This window comes from Rhynchophorus ferrugineus, unplaced genomic scaffold, assembly GCF_030347505.1.
Source record: "Rhynchophorus ferrugineus isolate W39M unplaced genomic scaffold, kcgeb_rfMv2 rfM11, whole genome shotgun sequence".
In the NCBI taxonomy this organism is placed as follows: domain Eukaryota; kingdom Metazoa; phylum Arthropoda; class Insecta; order Coleoptera; family Curculionidae; genus Rhynchophorus; species Rhynchophorus ferrugineus.
The window spans coordinates 719,764-737,054 of NW_027472590.1; the positions used below are offsets into that span (position 1 = coordinate 719,764).

At 35.7% G+C, this 17,291-nt stretch overlaps 1 protein-coding gene across 2 annotated transcripts in view; it reads left to right on the forward strand.

Moving 5' to 3' along the window:
• LOC143204831 (brachyurin) overlaps positions 1-17,291 on the forward strand; it is a 75,807-nt gene that overhangs the window by 50,498 nt on the left and 8,018 nt on the right. Inside the window, exon 1 of one of the 2 annotated variants that reach the window (XM_076417695.1) lies at positions 3,112-3,223. The exons of the other annotated variant lie outside the window; for it this stretch is intronic. Within the exon in view, the coding sequence (XP_076273810.1) occupies positions 3,194-3,223 (30 nt within the window). The 5' untranslated portion in view covers positions 3,112-3,193. Of the gene's footprint in view, positions 1-3,111; positions 3,224-17,291 lie in introns of those variants that run through there. 2 annotated transcript variants of the gene reach the window in all.

The following is a 17,291-nucleotide window of genomic DNA, read 5'->3' on the forward strand; positions in this document are numbered from 1 at the left end:
ACCACTATCAAGCGTCGAGATTTGAATTTTAAGTTGTCTGGCATATTTCATAAAAATAGCTATATTAAAAGTTCTGGTCCGCCGGAACAATGAACCTAAATGAAAGCCCTTGTCATGCAGAAAGGCTATTAATTTTATTTAAAATTCAAATTTTGCCGCGAAAGTTTTTTTCGCGGATAAATCGTCGTGTATTTTTTTTAGCGGTACGCTTCGCCGTTTATTTTCAACATCGAAAGTTGTATCGCCGAGTTTAAAATGAAATGCAACAACGCTCTCGCAGCTAACTACAAACAACGGCGTTCTCGACGAATCGATCAGGGTTGCCAATGTTAAGATCAAATTCCCCAAATTGCGGAAAGCAATTTGCCGATTCTACACAAAGTCTCAAGCGTTTAAACCATTTTTACCTGTTCATAATATGGATTTTTCCATATTTTTCTTGTATTTTGCTTGACGGATTACTGCCGCCCAATTTCTTAATTATTTCCCTTATTATCATTAAAGTATTCTCTCATAGTATTTCTAAGGCGAAACACTTTCCCCTAGTAGCATTCGCCGTCAATGTTATCTTCATAAAGTTCAAGGTCATATTGATCAAAATTCATCACAGCAGAGCTTGTCACCGATCGTTTCAGCACTGGCGCGAATGATTTGATTTGTAGCTGTTGAGCTACAGTCAATATTAGTCAATGCCATAATTCTGAGTAACCATAAGTAACCTGAAATAGACTATATTTTATGAAATAATTATGTAAATATTTGGAGTTCTTGTATTCCGACCCGAACTATCGTTAATGTATGTACGATAAGATGTCAAAATTACCGAATTTTTTCCGCATAATTCCAACCCCCAATAAACACGAGATTCACCGCAGATTGGGCAATTGCCCATAAGTTGGCAACGCTGGAATCGACGACGCGATGAAGCTAAACGATAAAAAACTATTTTAAAACATTCTATTAACGGCGAGTTGATTTGGTTTTTGATTACTTTCTGAACTGATTTGAATATTATTTCTGTCGAAGGGTTGTGTTTGTTTTTTTTTGTAGTGGTAGAACTTTCCATAAGGTTAATAGACGTTTGAAAGCCGACAGAAATACATTTGTTTCATCACTGTTATTATCTCACAACTGACAAATTACCGTGTAAAGTTAAGTTTCAAAAATTATTAGGTGTTTCGATGTATTATAATCATTTCCCCATCAGTCTGACAACATGGCAATACCCAGTCATAAGAAGAATGTGGGTTTGGCAGGGAACCAATCATCAATCCATTTCACACTTCTTCAGCATATCGTGACATCAGCAAACATCTGCATTAACAGTTTCATTTGATATCAGCAGATCTTAATATGCTACACTTTTAGGACCATGAATATTTAGTGTCGATGGATGAAACAGAGATGTTGAAGCAAATTGAAATAGTATTTTTCGTCGTATATAAACACCTGGCAATAGTTCATTCATCAATTGCTAAGTCTTTTGAAAATGTAAGTTGGGTTTTCTCGGTCGTCCAGGCTTTTCTTGGCCAATGGTATGAATATCAACGCTTTTAAATTGTTGAAGCCAAAACTGGTATATAACAGGTCATTTGAAACACCTGATACACTATCGGTGATACACTGATTATAGCGACCTTCCTACTTTTCGATAAAATTTTTGTAGTACGATTTGTTTCTTCCCAGCGTGCATTCATTTGAAATCTGAGAACAGAAAATAGTCGCTGGTGGACAGATCGGGAGAATACGATGGATGAGTATTCGTGAGGAAGCCCAATCATGGATTTTTCACACGCTGCATAGTTTTGGTGAAGCAGCACTTTCTTTTTCTTCAACTGCGACCGTTTTTCGGCGATTTCGTCCTTCAAACGGTTCAATAACGGTATGTAATAGTCGCTGTTGATGGTCCTTCCCTTTTAAAGGCAGTCAATGAAAATTATTCCATGTGCATCCCAAAATACAGACGCCATAACCTTGTCAGCCGACTGTTCCTTTTTTGTCACGCTTAGGAGCAGGTTCATCGTGTGCAGTCTAATCGGATGACTGTCAATTGGACTTCGAAGTAAAAGGATGCCGTCATATTTAATCCATTGTCATATGTCGACGCAAAAACTCGGGTTTATTAGGCTTGATCATCTTCAAACACTGCTCCGAATCATCAACTCGTCGTGGTTTTTGGAAAAAAGTGAGCTCGCGCGGCACCTACTTTGCACAGAGCTTTCTCATACCCAAATATTCGTGAATGATATGATGTACACGTTCAGTTGATATCTTTAGAGCGTCTGCTATATCATTCAATTTCAATTTACGGTCATTCAAAATCATTTTGCAGATTTTTTAATGTTTTCGTCGGTAACAACCTCTTTTGGACGTCCATTGCGTTCACCGTCTTCGGTGCTCATTTGACCACGTCTAAACTTACCGTACCAATCCTTCATGGTTGATTTCCTGGGGTAGTATATGGAAAATCGGCATCAAGCGAAGTTTTTGCTTCAACTGTGTTTTTCCCTTCAAAAAGCAATATTTTATCAACACGCGAAATTCCTTTTTATCAATTTTTTCCACAATAACAAAAGTTGCTTCACACAAAATGCTATAATTCACAAACTAATGATCCGACAGCTGTTAAATTTATACACGTATCTTTTGATGGTTAGGGCAAACTAAAAAAACATATAGATTTAATTCTAGTAGCGCCATCTATCGGTCAGATCGGGGACTTGTTACGTTGGGACAATTGACCTGTTAATTACATGCAATCTCAATTTCGAGCTCTCACTCATCTCTTAATGAAATAAAATGTAATAAATCAATCGTATCCAACCCAAACGAAAAAAACGATACTAACGCTACTACGGGGAATTTAAAAAAACAAATGTCGTTTTCCCGTTCGACTTTCCTTTATCACGTACTGCCGTAATAAAGAATCAACGCCACTATCAATACTCCGAAAAAAAAACCAAACGATACCATCGCGGCCTGGGTGCGGAGGTGGGAAAAACACCGAAAAAAAGTTATTTTCAACCGTACGGAATCTGCATCACCTTTTTTCTTTATTCGTTCGTATACCCGGCGCGTTTTACGCTGGAACAGTCGCCGATAAACAGGCGATGAATAATCTAGGTCCCATTTTTGCCAGAGTCGATTCGTCATGGCTGTTTTTCGTTGATATAGGAATGATAGGGGCGCGAAAATGGTTGGGGTAGGTATTTTAGGAGGAAAGGTAAGTTCATTGCTTTATTTAAATGTTTATTTTGGTCGAAACGATCCAGAATTAATCAATACTCCCTGTTGGATTGCTTGTTTGATTCAATAATAATTTCCGGAACGCTGGTTCAATAGGGTAAAAAATAAGTTGTTCTTAGAGATGTCGATCATTCACGAAATTGATATGAATTAGGTCCTGGGTATCTTTCTTTAAATGAAAGCAAACTGTTTCTTAATTGCTTATATTACTTATGTATAGAGTTACAATACAATGCAACATTAAAAAATACCTGATCTTCGATCATACGGATCGATCTTACTTTACAAACTCGTCTAATAACTAGTCGTGAATATTTTCATGAATACTTTACTGTGAATTGGTTGTGAATACCGAATTGCGAGCTTTTTTTTTCTTATTCCAAGATGACCAGCTAGAACCAAATGGTCTTTTGCCGATGCCACTTCGGGTTCGGGATAGTGAGTGTTTTGCGAGCGACAAAGACCCTAGGTTACGACTGGGATTGTCGTAGTTGGTTTCCTACCGAAGTTTCTGGATGGGTGGGGATTTAATCAAGGTGTTGTCGTGATCTAAGACGCCTATGGAGAACCTTACATTAAGCATGTTCGTAAAATTTTTCACATACGGGATGCCTCATTCTAGGTGAGTCTTGACGTTCTTCATAAACCATGGGGCATTGAGTAACACGCGGACATTCTGACAGTGTCAGAGACAGTACTACACCTGTGCTCCGTAGAGGCAGATTAGACGGACTAGCATTTTGTACAGAGTCGCTTTCTGGGGGATTGGAAGTTTACTTTTTCTGCAATGGAGTGGAAATAGAAGGCTGTACACGCCAATACTTTTGCAAATATCGTGCTGTATTTGTGGTGACCATTGGAACCTGCGGTTAAACTGGAGACCGAGATATGACACTTTCTGGAGGCAAGGGACGGAGACTTTAGCAATTTGGAGGCGATAGGCGCGGACTCCTTCTTGCAGTGGAACAGAATAGTCTGAGTTTTGCTCGGGTTTATCTGCAGTCACCAGAATTTGTACCACGCAATCGCCTGGTTTAGCTGGTTTCGAAGTACTTGCGAGCTTCTTGGTTCGCCCTATTTAAAGTGGTATCAAGAATTTAATAAGCATATTTAACAGCGTATCTAATTTATCACTCTGACATCCTGATCGGGCTATACTACTTAGCGTAGACTCCGAATAATGGTCATTGGGATAAAGCCTACTTACTGGCCAGTGATCAATTTCCTAGAAGAAATCATCCTATAAGACATCCGGTCTAATCCAGACTGGTTACTGGCGTAACAGGGATCATTTTCCTTGTCGGCTTTTACACTCCTGCCTTTCGAACAATTACTAATATAAATTTACGACCATGCCCTAGCAGGATTTGAACCCACGATTATCGGAACAGTAGGAGGACCGTACCATCTCCTTGACTACTGCGAAGGAAGTTATTTTGGTATCCTTTTGGATGTTAGGTAAACAGTTCAAAACTGTTTTATGGTCCTAGTGATGTGGTGAGATGAAATAAGGCGATATGTTTAAGAATAGTATCGATTTTTTCAACAATTTCATGGCGAGTATTTTCAGAATTAAAAAGAGAAGAACCAACACTGACGCTTAAGCATCACCAACACAGTACACTTCATATCTTTGAAAGAGGCCTCACATGACTTACCATTAGTTATTCGATAAAAGAAACGCTGTTTGTACGGATCATCTATATTTATTAATTTTTACGGTGAGTCGTGAGAAAGCCCAAGCCGAAAGTGACAAAGGAAATGAAATTACCGGTCAATTTTCGGAGCCCGAACACGATCTAGCCAGAGAAACGAACGAAAGGAGAGCGCCACAAAGAAACGGGAGACCGAAAAAAAAAAGAGAAACGAATGCAATATGGCCGGGTGCTTACGCGACATCTAATTCGCAACGACACGAAAAATATCGTCGTCGCAAAGACCTTTCCTACCGGCTCTAGCAGAAGTAATCCGACCAAAAGCTGATATTTTATAGAGGTAAAATTACGGGGGCCTCCATCCAGTCTCTAGGCGAGACGGAGAGAGAAACAGAGAGAAAGGACGGGCACTTGGCGGGATTTTTCCTGCTAAAGACCGTTTAACGTAAATGGGAAATCCCGTTTTGTAAATATTTCCCGTGGAATGGCGGTACCGCAGAGCCGGGGGGAGGATGGGTGGTGGTGGTCGTTTTGCAGACGATTTAACGGCTGACATTTGATTTAGTGTTTCTCGTGTGACGTCCCGCTTGTGCCAATTCGAATTCTTTCGCTTTTTTATACTCGCTTTTCGAGTAGCAAGTTTTCGATGTCAATCCGATTAATTTTAAATTAGCATTTGAAAATTGTTAAGTGGTGTGTTGCAGATTTTCATTACTACTACTATTCTGATGAAATATCTAAACATAGATGCAAGCAACGATTAAATTTTAGCATTTTGACATTTTTCCCTATAAAAACCTCAAATATTCAGACTCGTACAGTAGCTAATCATGGAACGTTATTTGTATTTTCTACATTCATCATTTTTTCTCACTGTTTAATTTAAAGAAATCCGTTGCCAATGTCCATCCAACACTTTTAGTAACATATGGTGATGATGCTCCACACTGTAGATGTCTACCGGCATCAACTGAATAATCTAAACGACATATTTTTGCAAAAATGCCAGTAATTACCTATAAATGCTAAGGCACTCTACTGTATGGCAATGCTTGATGACAAACAATTTCTTCCCAGTGAGCATTCTTTTGAGATCTGAGAACAAGAAATAGTCGTTGGGGCCAGATCTAGAGAAAACGGTGAATGAGGAAGCAATTCGAAGACAAACTCCTAGATTGTGCCATCGATTTCACTGACTTGTGACACGGTGCATTGTCTCGCTGAAGCAGCACTTTATTTTTCTTCAAATGCGGCCATTTTTCGGCGATTTTATCTTTCAAACGGGTCCAATAACACTATGTAATAGTCGCTGTTGATAGTCCTTCCTTTTTCAAGGTGGTCAATGAAAATTATTCCATTCTCATCACAAAATACAGATGCCATAAACTTGCTAGCCGACTGTTGTGTTTTCCCACCCATTGGAGCGGATTCATTGTATGTAGTCCACTTGTATGACTGTCGATTGGACTTCGGAGTGAATTGATGGAGCCATGTTTCATCCATTGTCACACATCGATGCAAAAACTCGGGTTTATTACGCTTAATCATTTTCAAACACTGCTCTGAATTATCAACTCGTCGTTGTTTTTGGTCAAAAGTGAGCTCGCGCGGCACCCATTTTGCACACAGCTTTCCTATACCCAAATATTCATGAATGATATGATGTACACGTTCATTTGATATATTTAGAGTTACTGCTATTTTACTCAATTTCAATTTACGGTCATTCAAAATCATTTTGTGGATTTTTTTAATATTTTCGTCGGTAACAACCTCTTTTGAGCGTCCACTGCGTTCACCGTCTTCAGTGCACATTTCACCACGTCTAAACTTAGCATATCAATCCTTGATTATTGATTTTTCTGGGGCAGTATCTGGAAACTCGGTATCAAGGCAGGTTTTTGCTTCAACTGAATTTTCCATCCAAAAAGCCATATTTTATCAACACGCGAAATTCCTTTTTATCAATTTTTTTCGCAATAACAAAAGTTGCTTCACTTAAAATGCTATAATTGACTAAACTAATAATGCTGTAACAAACTAATGATCCAACAGCTAAAAAACAAACTAACTAATACTAACAAACTAAAAAACATATGGATTTATTTCTACTAGCGCCATCTATATATCAGGCCGGGGACTTTTCAAATCACATGTTATAAATTAATAACGAACGCAATAAAATGACTGGTACAATTATTACGAACATCGTGTCGATGTAGCAGGATATGCTCGAGCTTGATGGGAGCGCAAGGGCTCCAGCAAACAGATGGCGAAAGGGAGATTGTCGTGTTCGCGACAGAACACCACCCCTTATCCACCCTGCACCGTGCCCCCCTCCTCGTCTCGTCACAAGATTAATCCGCAGCGCGGTCTATTTGACGTCTCGCCATCGAGAAAAGAACTATCTGCAAGAATTAATCGGGCCAAGTCGCACGAGGGGGAGGCGGCGGCGGCGGTCGTTTCGGCCACGGCGTCGCTTCCTGCGACGAGATAGCGACGTCTAATGACGGCGCGGCCCGGATAGAAATCAGCAATCAAGCAACCGTTTGCCTTTACATGTAATTTGTTGGTAATGGTAGATTACTGCCTGTGCGCTCGGCTCCCCGCTCGTTAACTTTCAGATTTCTGAGCGATTTGAGCCGGAGGGGGGGGGGTGGTGACGGGCTAGAGGGGAGGCCGAGGCGAACTTCGCGTCGCTCTCTTTACCTTCCGCGCTCGGGAAGAGACAGGAGCAAGGTCGTCCGACTCTAGGGACCACGAACGACGTTTAATCTCGGTGATAAATCTGTTTGATAAAAAGGAGTTGTTTTTTAAACGCTTATCAATTTGACTTTAGCATTTTTAGCAATTTTTAAAAAATTTATTTATTAAAACTTGTAATACAACTATCAATTAACTATAGTTTTACTCATCCTTCTAAAAAAACTACCACTAATATATTTTCCACTGTATCAATTAATGTTCAAACATTTGCAAGATCAGAAGGTTGTTTCCATTTGAGACTTCCAAAGACATTAACTACATTTAGAAGTCTGGATGATTCCGTGCTAACCTGGTTTTTGAGTCTTCTTTGATGGGAAACGACGTAACTATATAACTGTATATGTCTCAGTGGAGGTCACAAACGCATATATACCAAGACGCATTCACAATGTACTTCAGTACATTATTTTGAAACCTCTGAATTACTTAGACATTGAAATCACTAGCGCAGCCCCACAGCTAAATTCAAAAACAAACGACTCGGTCTTGAAACCGAAAAGAGACCGAGAGTTATTTTTTTCTTATTACCGTGGGCTGTTGTATCGGCTTAACATCAATGTTTTGACCATTAAAAAATGTGCTTCGCCCTGGAACGGAACGATCCCCCCTCGACCCATCAGCACCGTGCCGAAGCAATTTTCGACAGGACCGGGTCGCGAGAGGGCGCCACGCTCAAATCGACTAGAACAACATCACCGATGAAAAAAGGGCCGGCGTCGAATAGCCGGAATGGTTTTTATTGGTCCCCCCAGTTGTTTATTGAACATTTTTAATGTTTAGCGGCCGAAACGTCCGCATTTACATTCAGGTGAAACGGGAACGGCGGCTAACGCGTCCCAAGTGCGAAATAATAATGATTGGAAAGCTGGCGTTCGCCGTTTTTGCCCCGGGATGGCAGTCGTTCCCGGTTATGAGATGGGGAACGCTTCGACTCTTTTTTAACTCGCATCTTTATGGCGCTCTCAGCGCCTCCGCGGCCAGAAATTAGGCCTTGTTTATTTTGTTCCGATCCTCCTTTGTCTCGTTCTCTTCTTTAAACGTCGAAGATTAACGAAAAGTAAAGACCGCGTCATCATTATCGACGTACAATTACCGTTTCCCTTTGTTTTAGTGATGATTTTAGTAAACACTCAATTACGTAATCATCTAATCATAATTCCTCTCCTCTCTTTCAACTGCATACCTCCGAATACTGTTAGAAAATTGTCAGGGAAATGCAGTCATATATTTAGAACGAAAAGTATATCATTTTAGCTATTAATAAAATTTAAAATTTTAAAAAAGTTACAAAATACAAAAAAAAATACAAAATACAAGATACAAAATACAAAATACAAAATACCAAATATGAAATATGAAATACGAAATACAAAATACAATATACAAAATACAAAACACAAAACACAAAATACAAAATACAAAATACAAAATACAAAATACAAAATACAAAATACAAAATACAAAATGCAAAATGCAAAATACAAAATACAAAATACAAAATACAAAATACAAAATACAAAATACAAAATACAACATACAAAATACAAAATACAACATACAAAATACAGCCCAGCCTCTTAATCAATATAAGGAGAGTTTCCTTACCTGAACCCTATTCCTATTTTGAAATATACTACTAAAAAACAGGCAATATACTGTCAAAAGCCTCTTGTTGGGAAATAAATAAATCCTACTAAAGAATTCAATTTCTCAAGAGTTCCAGATGACCAAAAACTTGTGTTATATTGTATGAACACATTTTATATACGTGGGTATAGTTCAGGGATGGTAAGCTTTTTGTGGTTATCGAATAGCAACCGATTAACTCTAACTCCATTTTATATATTTGTGGTTGATTACTATTCCTGTTCACTAAATCAATATAATCTTGTTTGCTATTACTGCTACACCTGCAATTCTCAGGTATTATTTCATGGTTTTGTAACTCATGTAAGACATGAAATAGAAGATTTTCAATCCATTGCCTATCATCTGTTGCTGATAACCTACACATTCTATAACTGCAGAGGTAATATGACGCCAAGATGAACTCATTTATATCACGTGTCATCACATCACAAACTCATCAAGCGTTCTATCTAAGATCTTTTTTAGTTATGATGTATTAACAGTAAAACATCTCAACTTACAGTCATGAATCCGATCTAATTTAGTTCTTACAGACGTTAAAGAAGGCAGAAGTTTGTCATAGCAACAATTGTTGCCCTGGATCTAATTTAAATATCTTGCAATTCGTTTCATTACTCCAATGAATTTCTTCAAATATTCTAGTACTATGACCTAGCGTACTGTGAAAACGTCAAGGTTATTCTTTCAGGTATTTATTGTATTCCCAAAATGTCAAAATTCTTTTTGTAAAAATATCTATATTAGCATATTCCGTTATAAACAGATGTATAAATAGAATTGTAAGAAAATAATTCATCGTACAATACTAACAACGTCAAAGTTTTTTAATCATCAAATTGGGCCGTCTCTTAATATTTCGAACTTTCTAACGACACGCATACCTACACACAGAGAAAGTCGAACAAAAAAAGTGGAGACTCTTTCGCCAGACTGGAATAATCAAAGTTCCGACCACAACGAGGCCTTATTATTTCAAAAGGGTTATAAATGTCAAGCCTGAGAAATAACTTTTGATTATATATTCAGAGTGGCCACTTTCGGAGACTGCGGACGGATAATAATAGAGGGCGCGCGCGTTCTTTTTCGTTCCGTTTCCGACACCATGGCCGGCTGGAGCTTTTGTCGTTGCGGAACGTGGAGCGGGAATGGGCGGTGGAGGAGAGTGCGGAGGAGAAGGAGGAGGAAATAATTTAGGTTGCTGCAGTAGCCCGAGGCAGATCTTGGTTTGTTCCGACGACTTCGCCCCATAGTGAACCGGAAAGGATTTAAATGCACGCAAGACTGCAGTGCTAGGAGTATCGAATTTTTGCATGGCCAACTGCGCTCTTTTATCTTGGATAGGGAAATACACACGAGTCTTGTTTCTCCCTCGAAATGCGTATAGTTCTCAAAATTGACTAGATTTTGACGACTTTTAGTATATAGTATTCAAAAAGTTCATTCTAATAGAGAATTTATAAAAAAAACAAATGGCGTGAATAAAATACTATTCCAAAAAAATGTAAATATAATAAAACAACCAAACCTGTATATTATTGTGGCTGTATAATTAATTTTAATATTAATTCCTTCGATAATACAGGAATTAGTTGTACTATAATGCTAAAATAAATTATAATACATAAATTCATTGCTGTTTTGAATTGACTATAAAGTTAAGTTATAGTAAAGATACATTTTAGGTTAGTCGGCAATGACTAGTAACAATGTAATAACTATTTTTTTAATCATGGAGAATGCTAGAAGCCTCAATGGCTCTATCAGGAAATACATCATCATCAGATTGGTCAAGTAACTTGTAGTATTTTACTGAATGCCATGTCTGGTTTAAATATATTTTTGCATAATTACATCCACTGTTGATTGTTGAAAAATTGTAGACACGCCCAATACAACATAGAATTTGCAACTGCTACAATTATATAACTGTCGTAAGTAAATCATAACAAATTAATTAATAAACATATAGTCTGTTCAAAGTTATTTTGTACATACATCCCTTAAATTTGTGACGTAACAATCAAATCGTAGCAATGTTGCCGCATGAACTCTCATTTTTACTTCAGTTTGGCTTTGACATACAACAAAATTCTAGTCTAAATAAAATAATTGAACAAAAATATTATCAAATATAATTTATTTTAACATTATAGTACATCTAAAATCTACAGTTAGTTATACAACGACAATAGTTTATGGATTACAGTTATAACCCCTTATAACCTTTGCTTTCAAGAATTTTGCATACGTCTGACAACCGGACGACTTTGACAGGCTCATTCGTTTACGTACTCTAACTAATCAGACAGCATCGTATTTCTTTTTAACAAGAATAAAATGAGAATGAAATATTTTCTGAGGCTCAAGCGAATTTACAAAATTGTGACAGGCAATACATTAAATATCTCGATGACCTATGTACAAAAAAAACTTTAAAGACTACATATAATATCTGGAAAGAGTGTACAATAGTGTTCTGTTTGCCTCGACAATCACCAGACGAGTAAACGTAACCTCTGGTTCGAAAAACATAACCCCCCTCTTAATTAATGCCCAAAATGCATCCATTATCTACAAACTCCATCATAGTTGACAGGATAATTACAAGGACGAAATATTCTTCAGTTCTAAGCACGGTTTAACGACATTAATAGGTCTGGCGATGTGCAGAGAGCGCCGCTGATGAACACCCTGTCATAAAATTCGACTGGTTTAATGGGCGGCTAGATGAACAATTTTGATTAGTTCGCCATAATATTTATGGCGGCGCCCGTAAACTTGTCATACTTGCATCCCCATCAAATTTATTATCCCCGAACGCAAATAGCCCCAATGGCAATTGTGCGGGACAATGTCAATTTTCGTTGTTAATTATATGATGGTTGATAATGAAAGGTTAACATATACGAGAATATATTAGTTTTCGTTAAGAAGGTACATATGCTTCAAGGAGTTTTAAACTAAAGTCCCTTGGGCTTATGTTTGAAGAAAAAGGTTTTTTACGTTATTATTGACATTTTACAGTCAATATATATCTAGTACCTAGTTAATATATATCTAGGAGAACCCATCGGCCCTATTCTAGTCTCTGGTTGTATAATGTTTAAGTATTAACGCTGCTGTTGATCTATTAAATGCATCTCACTATAATACACTACACAAGATCAAATGGTTTGATTCCTTCGAATCTGTATCTTATTCTGGTGTTGTACAAGTCCTTATGCCCCCTTGCAATTCTCTTGATTTCTTGAATGACAGTCGGTATTTAAATTTCTCGATATAAATAATCTTCTCGTAGTATCGTATTTGTTCTGATACACTTGTGTTTATATTATTTTTTTCAGAACATCCCCATAATTTAATTTCGCATGTCCATATAGCTTTTTAATATTTTCTTGTATAATAGCAATTGTTTATGTACCGATAATTGTGATTTTCTTCCAATTAACCAATATATTTTCCTACATTTTAACTCCAGTTCTTTCTATTTCGTTTTTATATGTCCCTTCCAGCGAAGTTTTGCATCAAGTTTCATTCCGAGAGAAATAGAGATATATAATAAGAACTCTTAATCAAAAAGTCAAAATTAACGTTAATTCTACACCAATAAAAATGGTTGGGTAAGAAATAGACTTCTAGACTCATCAGAGAACCAAGAGGGTTTTGAAATTGGCGTTTCCAAATGATATGCAAGTCTTGTTTTCAGCTATACTCGTCGCTCGTCAACAACAATTCATGGATATTAGTCCAAAAAATTACTTATATCAGTTTAACTTCTTCATATAAATATATTAAGAAAATTCCTACCTTTACATAAATTTTATTAGGTTTTCCTTGATAAGTTTTAGCGCTTAAATATATTTTTATTTTCTAATTCTAAAATAAAACTAACTTCAGGAATGTGTAAACTTTCAATGACATCTTTCTTCTAAAAGAATTCTGATAAGATCTGATTCTGGATCAAAAAAAAAATCTGTAAAATCTTCTTCTTCGTTCCAGTAAAGACATAATTTGGAGAATATTTATCAAAGTTTGGATATATCACTTCGTTATTGTTTTCACTATTTTTCTTGCAATTATTTCATACTTTGTCATCAAATAAACCTTTCCTGGACTTCCACAAGTATTTTAAAATCAAAATTAGCTAAATTGGTCTATCCATTCTCGAGTTTCAGCGGATTTTAACGAACAGTATTTTATTATTTTCATAGATATGGAAGTCGTTTTTTTGTTTATTTTACTATTTAATTTCAATTCTAGCTAAGAGATGACGTAAAATAAGTCGACGCTAGTATGTTTTCGTCTCATTTTCTGTCCGTTTTAGTCGAGATTACGCCCGAAAACTGAAGAAAACGATCAACAATAGACGCCGAGCTGGATATAATTGAATAGACTGTAATATAAATACCTTTGAGGGGACGTAATTGAATCATAAACCAGTCAGAGCGTGGAATTTACATAAGAAGTAAGAAACTGTTATAATTTGTCCTTTATTAAATGGGCCACGTCGTATAGGAGATGTTGCTGAATTAATATTTAAATGTTATTTGCTTGTAACTCGTGATATAAAGACTCAGGTCTCTGATTTAAATATTTTCGTTGCCGTTCTGTTCTGTTACTATCCCCGGCGTCGTTGGAGATAAATCGACTTCGGGGAGACGCGATGTGGATGAGTGTGTTTGTGTATAAATAGTAATAAATTAATGATGATCAGAAACATTTACTCTAATACTCGACAGGATTAGAGGAGGGTACATATATATTACGTATAAATAATGCAAATAACATATAAGATAATTTCTAGACCAAGCAAAATTCTCAATTTGATATATCTTTTAAATATCTAAGAATATCTTTTAAATTATTTCTGCTACCTTAAAATCAGTACCACCATCACATTTAGCTTGACATTTTACATACATACTTATATTTCCATCCATATATCTCAATACAAAATGAAGTTATAAAGTAATATCTGAAAATAGGCGAAAAGCGACATTTGTCATGTCTTAGCATCCGTTTCGATATTTCTTTAACAGTTTTTTTCTAGTTGAAGAGACAATACAGGAATAAATTTTAAATTATTTCTGCCACTTCTGAATCAATACTACCATCACATTCGGCATGATATTTTACATATATACGAATAGCTTCATTGATATATCTTAATATAAACTAAAGTTATAAGGGAAAATCAGAAAATATACGAAAATCTAAATTTTTCCTGAGTATATATATAAAAAAAAGTGTAAAAAATTATTTGTTCTCCAGATCAACTGAAACTGTCACTTTTAGATTCACATTTTACATACATACTGATATTTTCATCGATATATCTTAATGCAAAATGACGTTATAAGGTAATTTCTGAAAATAGGCGAAAATCGCTATTTTTCGTGAGAATATATATAGAAAAAAGTACAAAAAAATTTTTGTTCTCCAAATCAACTGAAACCGTCACCTTTAGCTTCACATTTTAAATACATACTGATATTTTCATCGATATATCTTATTACAAAATGAAGTTATTAGGTAATATCTGAAAATAGACGAAAATTGACATTTTTCAGGAGTATATGTATAGAAAAAAGTGCAAAAAAATTTTTGTTTTCCAAATCAACTGAAACTGTCACCTTTAGCTTCACATTTTAAATACATACTGATATTTTCATCGATATATCTTATTACAAAATGAAGTTATTAGGTAATATCTGAAAATAGACGAAAATTGACATTTTTCAGGAGTATATGTATAGAAAAAAGTGCAAAAAAATTTTTGTTCTCCAAATCAACTGAAACTGTCACCTTTAGCTTCACATTTTAAATACATACTGATATTTTCATCGATATATCTTAATACAAAATGAAGTTATAAGTTAATATCTAAAAATAGACGAAAATCGCTATTTTTCATGAGTATATATATAGAAAAAAGTGCAAAAAAAACTGTTCTTCAAATCAACTGAAACTATCACATCCTATGGAACACTATATGGGAAAAACGCTGAAAGCATCCGTTTCGATATTTCTTTAATAATTTTTGAGATATAATTGAATAACTTGGCTAAGTTTCTTTCTAGTTGAAAATCCAATATAGGAATAACTTTTAAAATATTTATAACTTACTTTTTTCGTAAATTTTTCCCAAATCAACTGATAATATTAAATTTTATGTATAAATGTATAAACAATATAATGTATAAATTTTATTTAATATTTATATTAAATGTGACGTAGTTAATATAGGAGTCATCAATTTTATCCATCAGTAAAAATAAAACACATTGTTTTTTAATTGAAATGGCAATATAGCAATATTTTTTAAATTACTTCCGCTACCACAAAATCAATAATACCATCATATTTAGCATTTTATTTTACATATATACTGAGATGTTCATCAATATCTCGTTGATTAAACTAAAGTTATACGTGGATATACAAATATGAAATAATCTTTGATTCTCTAAATTGAAAGAGTCTTCACACATTTTATAAAAAATTTGATAGGAAAACAGGACAAGACGGTGAAAAAAGAACCAAATCATCAGTATTTTTTAACCATGGTTACTTGTTTTTTTTTTAATTGAGTTAAAGGAACAATAATCTTATTCCATTCATAAGAGTAGTAAAAGATTATAAATAATCATTAAATTTTGTTAAAGGACCAATGATATTAACATTTCGTCTTCGCTTAAACCACACTTTTATTATAAACATGTGAAAATAGTACAGTACAACCAACGCAAACATAACAAATTAAAGTTTTCTCCGAAATTGCCTGTGAATCATTCCGGCTTACACCCTCTCGCTTCACACTCTCACAGATAGTGACGGCAAGATGCACGCACACACCCGTACGCCAGCGCCCTCTACCGTCGCGCTGAAAGACTCCGCATCTAGATAAAATAAGCCGCCGTATACGGTGACAGAAAGGGCCGCTTATCTCCCTCCAGGAGACGGTCTCCATTCTAATGGAATAATATGCTTATCGTTGGAAAACTCCCGGACTCCTCTCGCCCCCTCGCCTTCCTCCGCGCCAGTCAACCGCCGCCGCCGCCTCCTGCGACGTATTCAAATTAAATTCAAATGTCTCCAGGTAAAATTGATGCCCTAAAATATGCATTGATATTAAACAGAAGACGATCGAACCGGTATTAGCTATCTACAAGTCCTCAGCCATCCTGCGCATTGTCAATTAAATAAAATTTACTTCACGTAGTCAATTTGGATTTATTTCTTCGTTTAAGAAAAATCTCGTTTTCCACGAAATATTTTTCATTTGAGACGAGCCAAAAAACAAAGGGGGATAAATATGACAAATACAGCTGGATACCGAAGTAATTAGTACTTTAATTCGTCATTTTTATGATGGGTTAAACCCGCTTTTTCCATGAATATTTGAAGCCAGTTGGACAAAAAACTACTTTAAGACGAATAAAGTATATTTTGCATTCCCCATTTTGCAAAACTCTTTTCATTATTTATAATAATTTTATATATTTATAATAGTAATCTAATAAGTTAACACTAAGAACCTGTTTATTTTTATCCTAATTTTTTACGGCTTTAAAATTATAAAGAACCTTATAAGAAACTACGATAGACGCTTTGGGCTTAATATTTATGACACCATTTTTAATGTAAATTAATCTTCTGACCTAGTCATCATTATCTAGGAACTGGTGAAACTTAATATTGATATGCTGATGCAGTCTCTGTACATGCCTCGGAGTACCTTCATTTGGAATCTTTGTATGATATTTCTATTATTTGGGCTGGTATAACCCCAGAATTGAAACCCATAAATCCACACTTGTTATTAGCAAGTGACGGGGGCAAATATCTACCCAACAACCAATATATTTTCTCCAATTTGAGTTTTTCACATTTTTAACATCAAGGGTCATGCTAAGATATTTGGCTGCATTTCTGTAAAAGACTAGTTGGTCATTTATGTATACTGGCATGTAC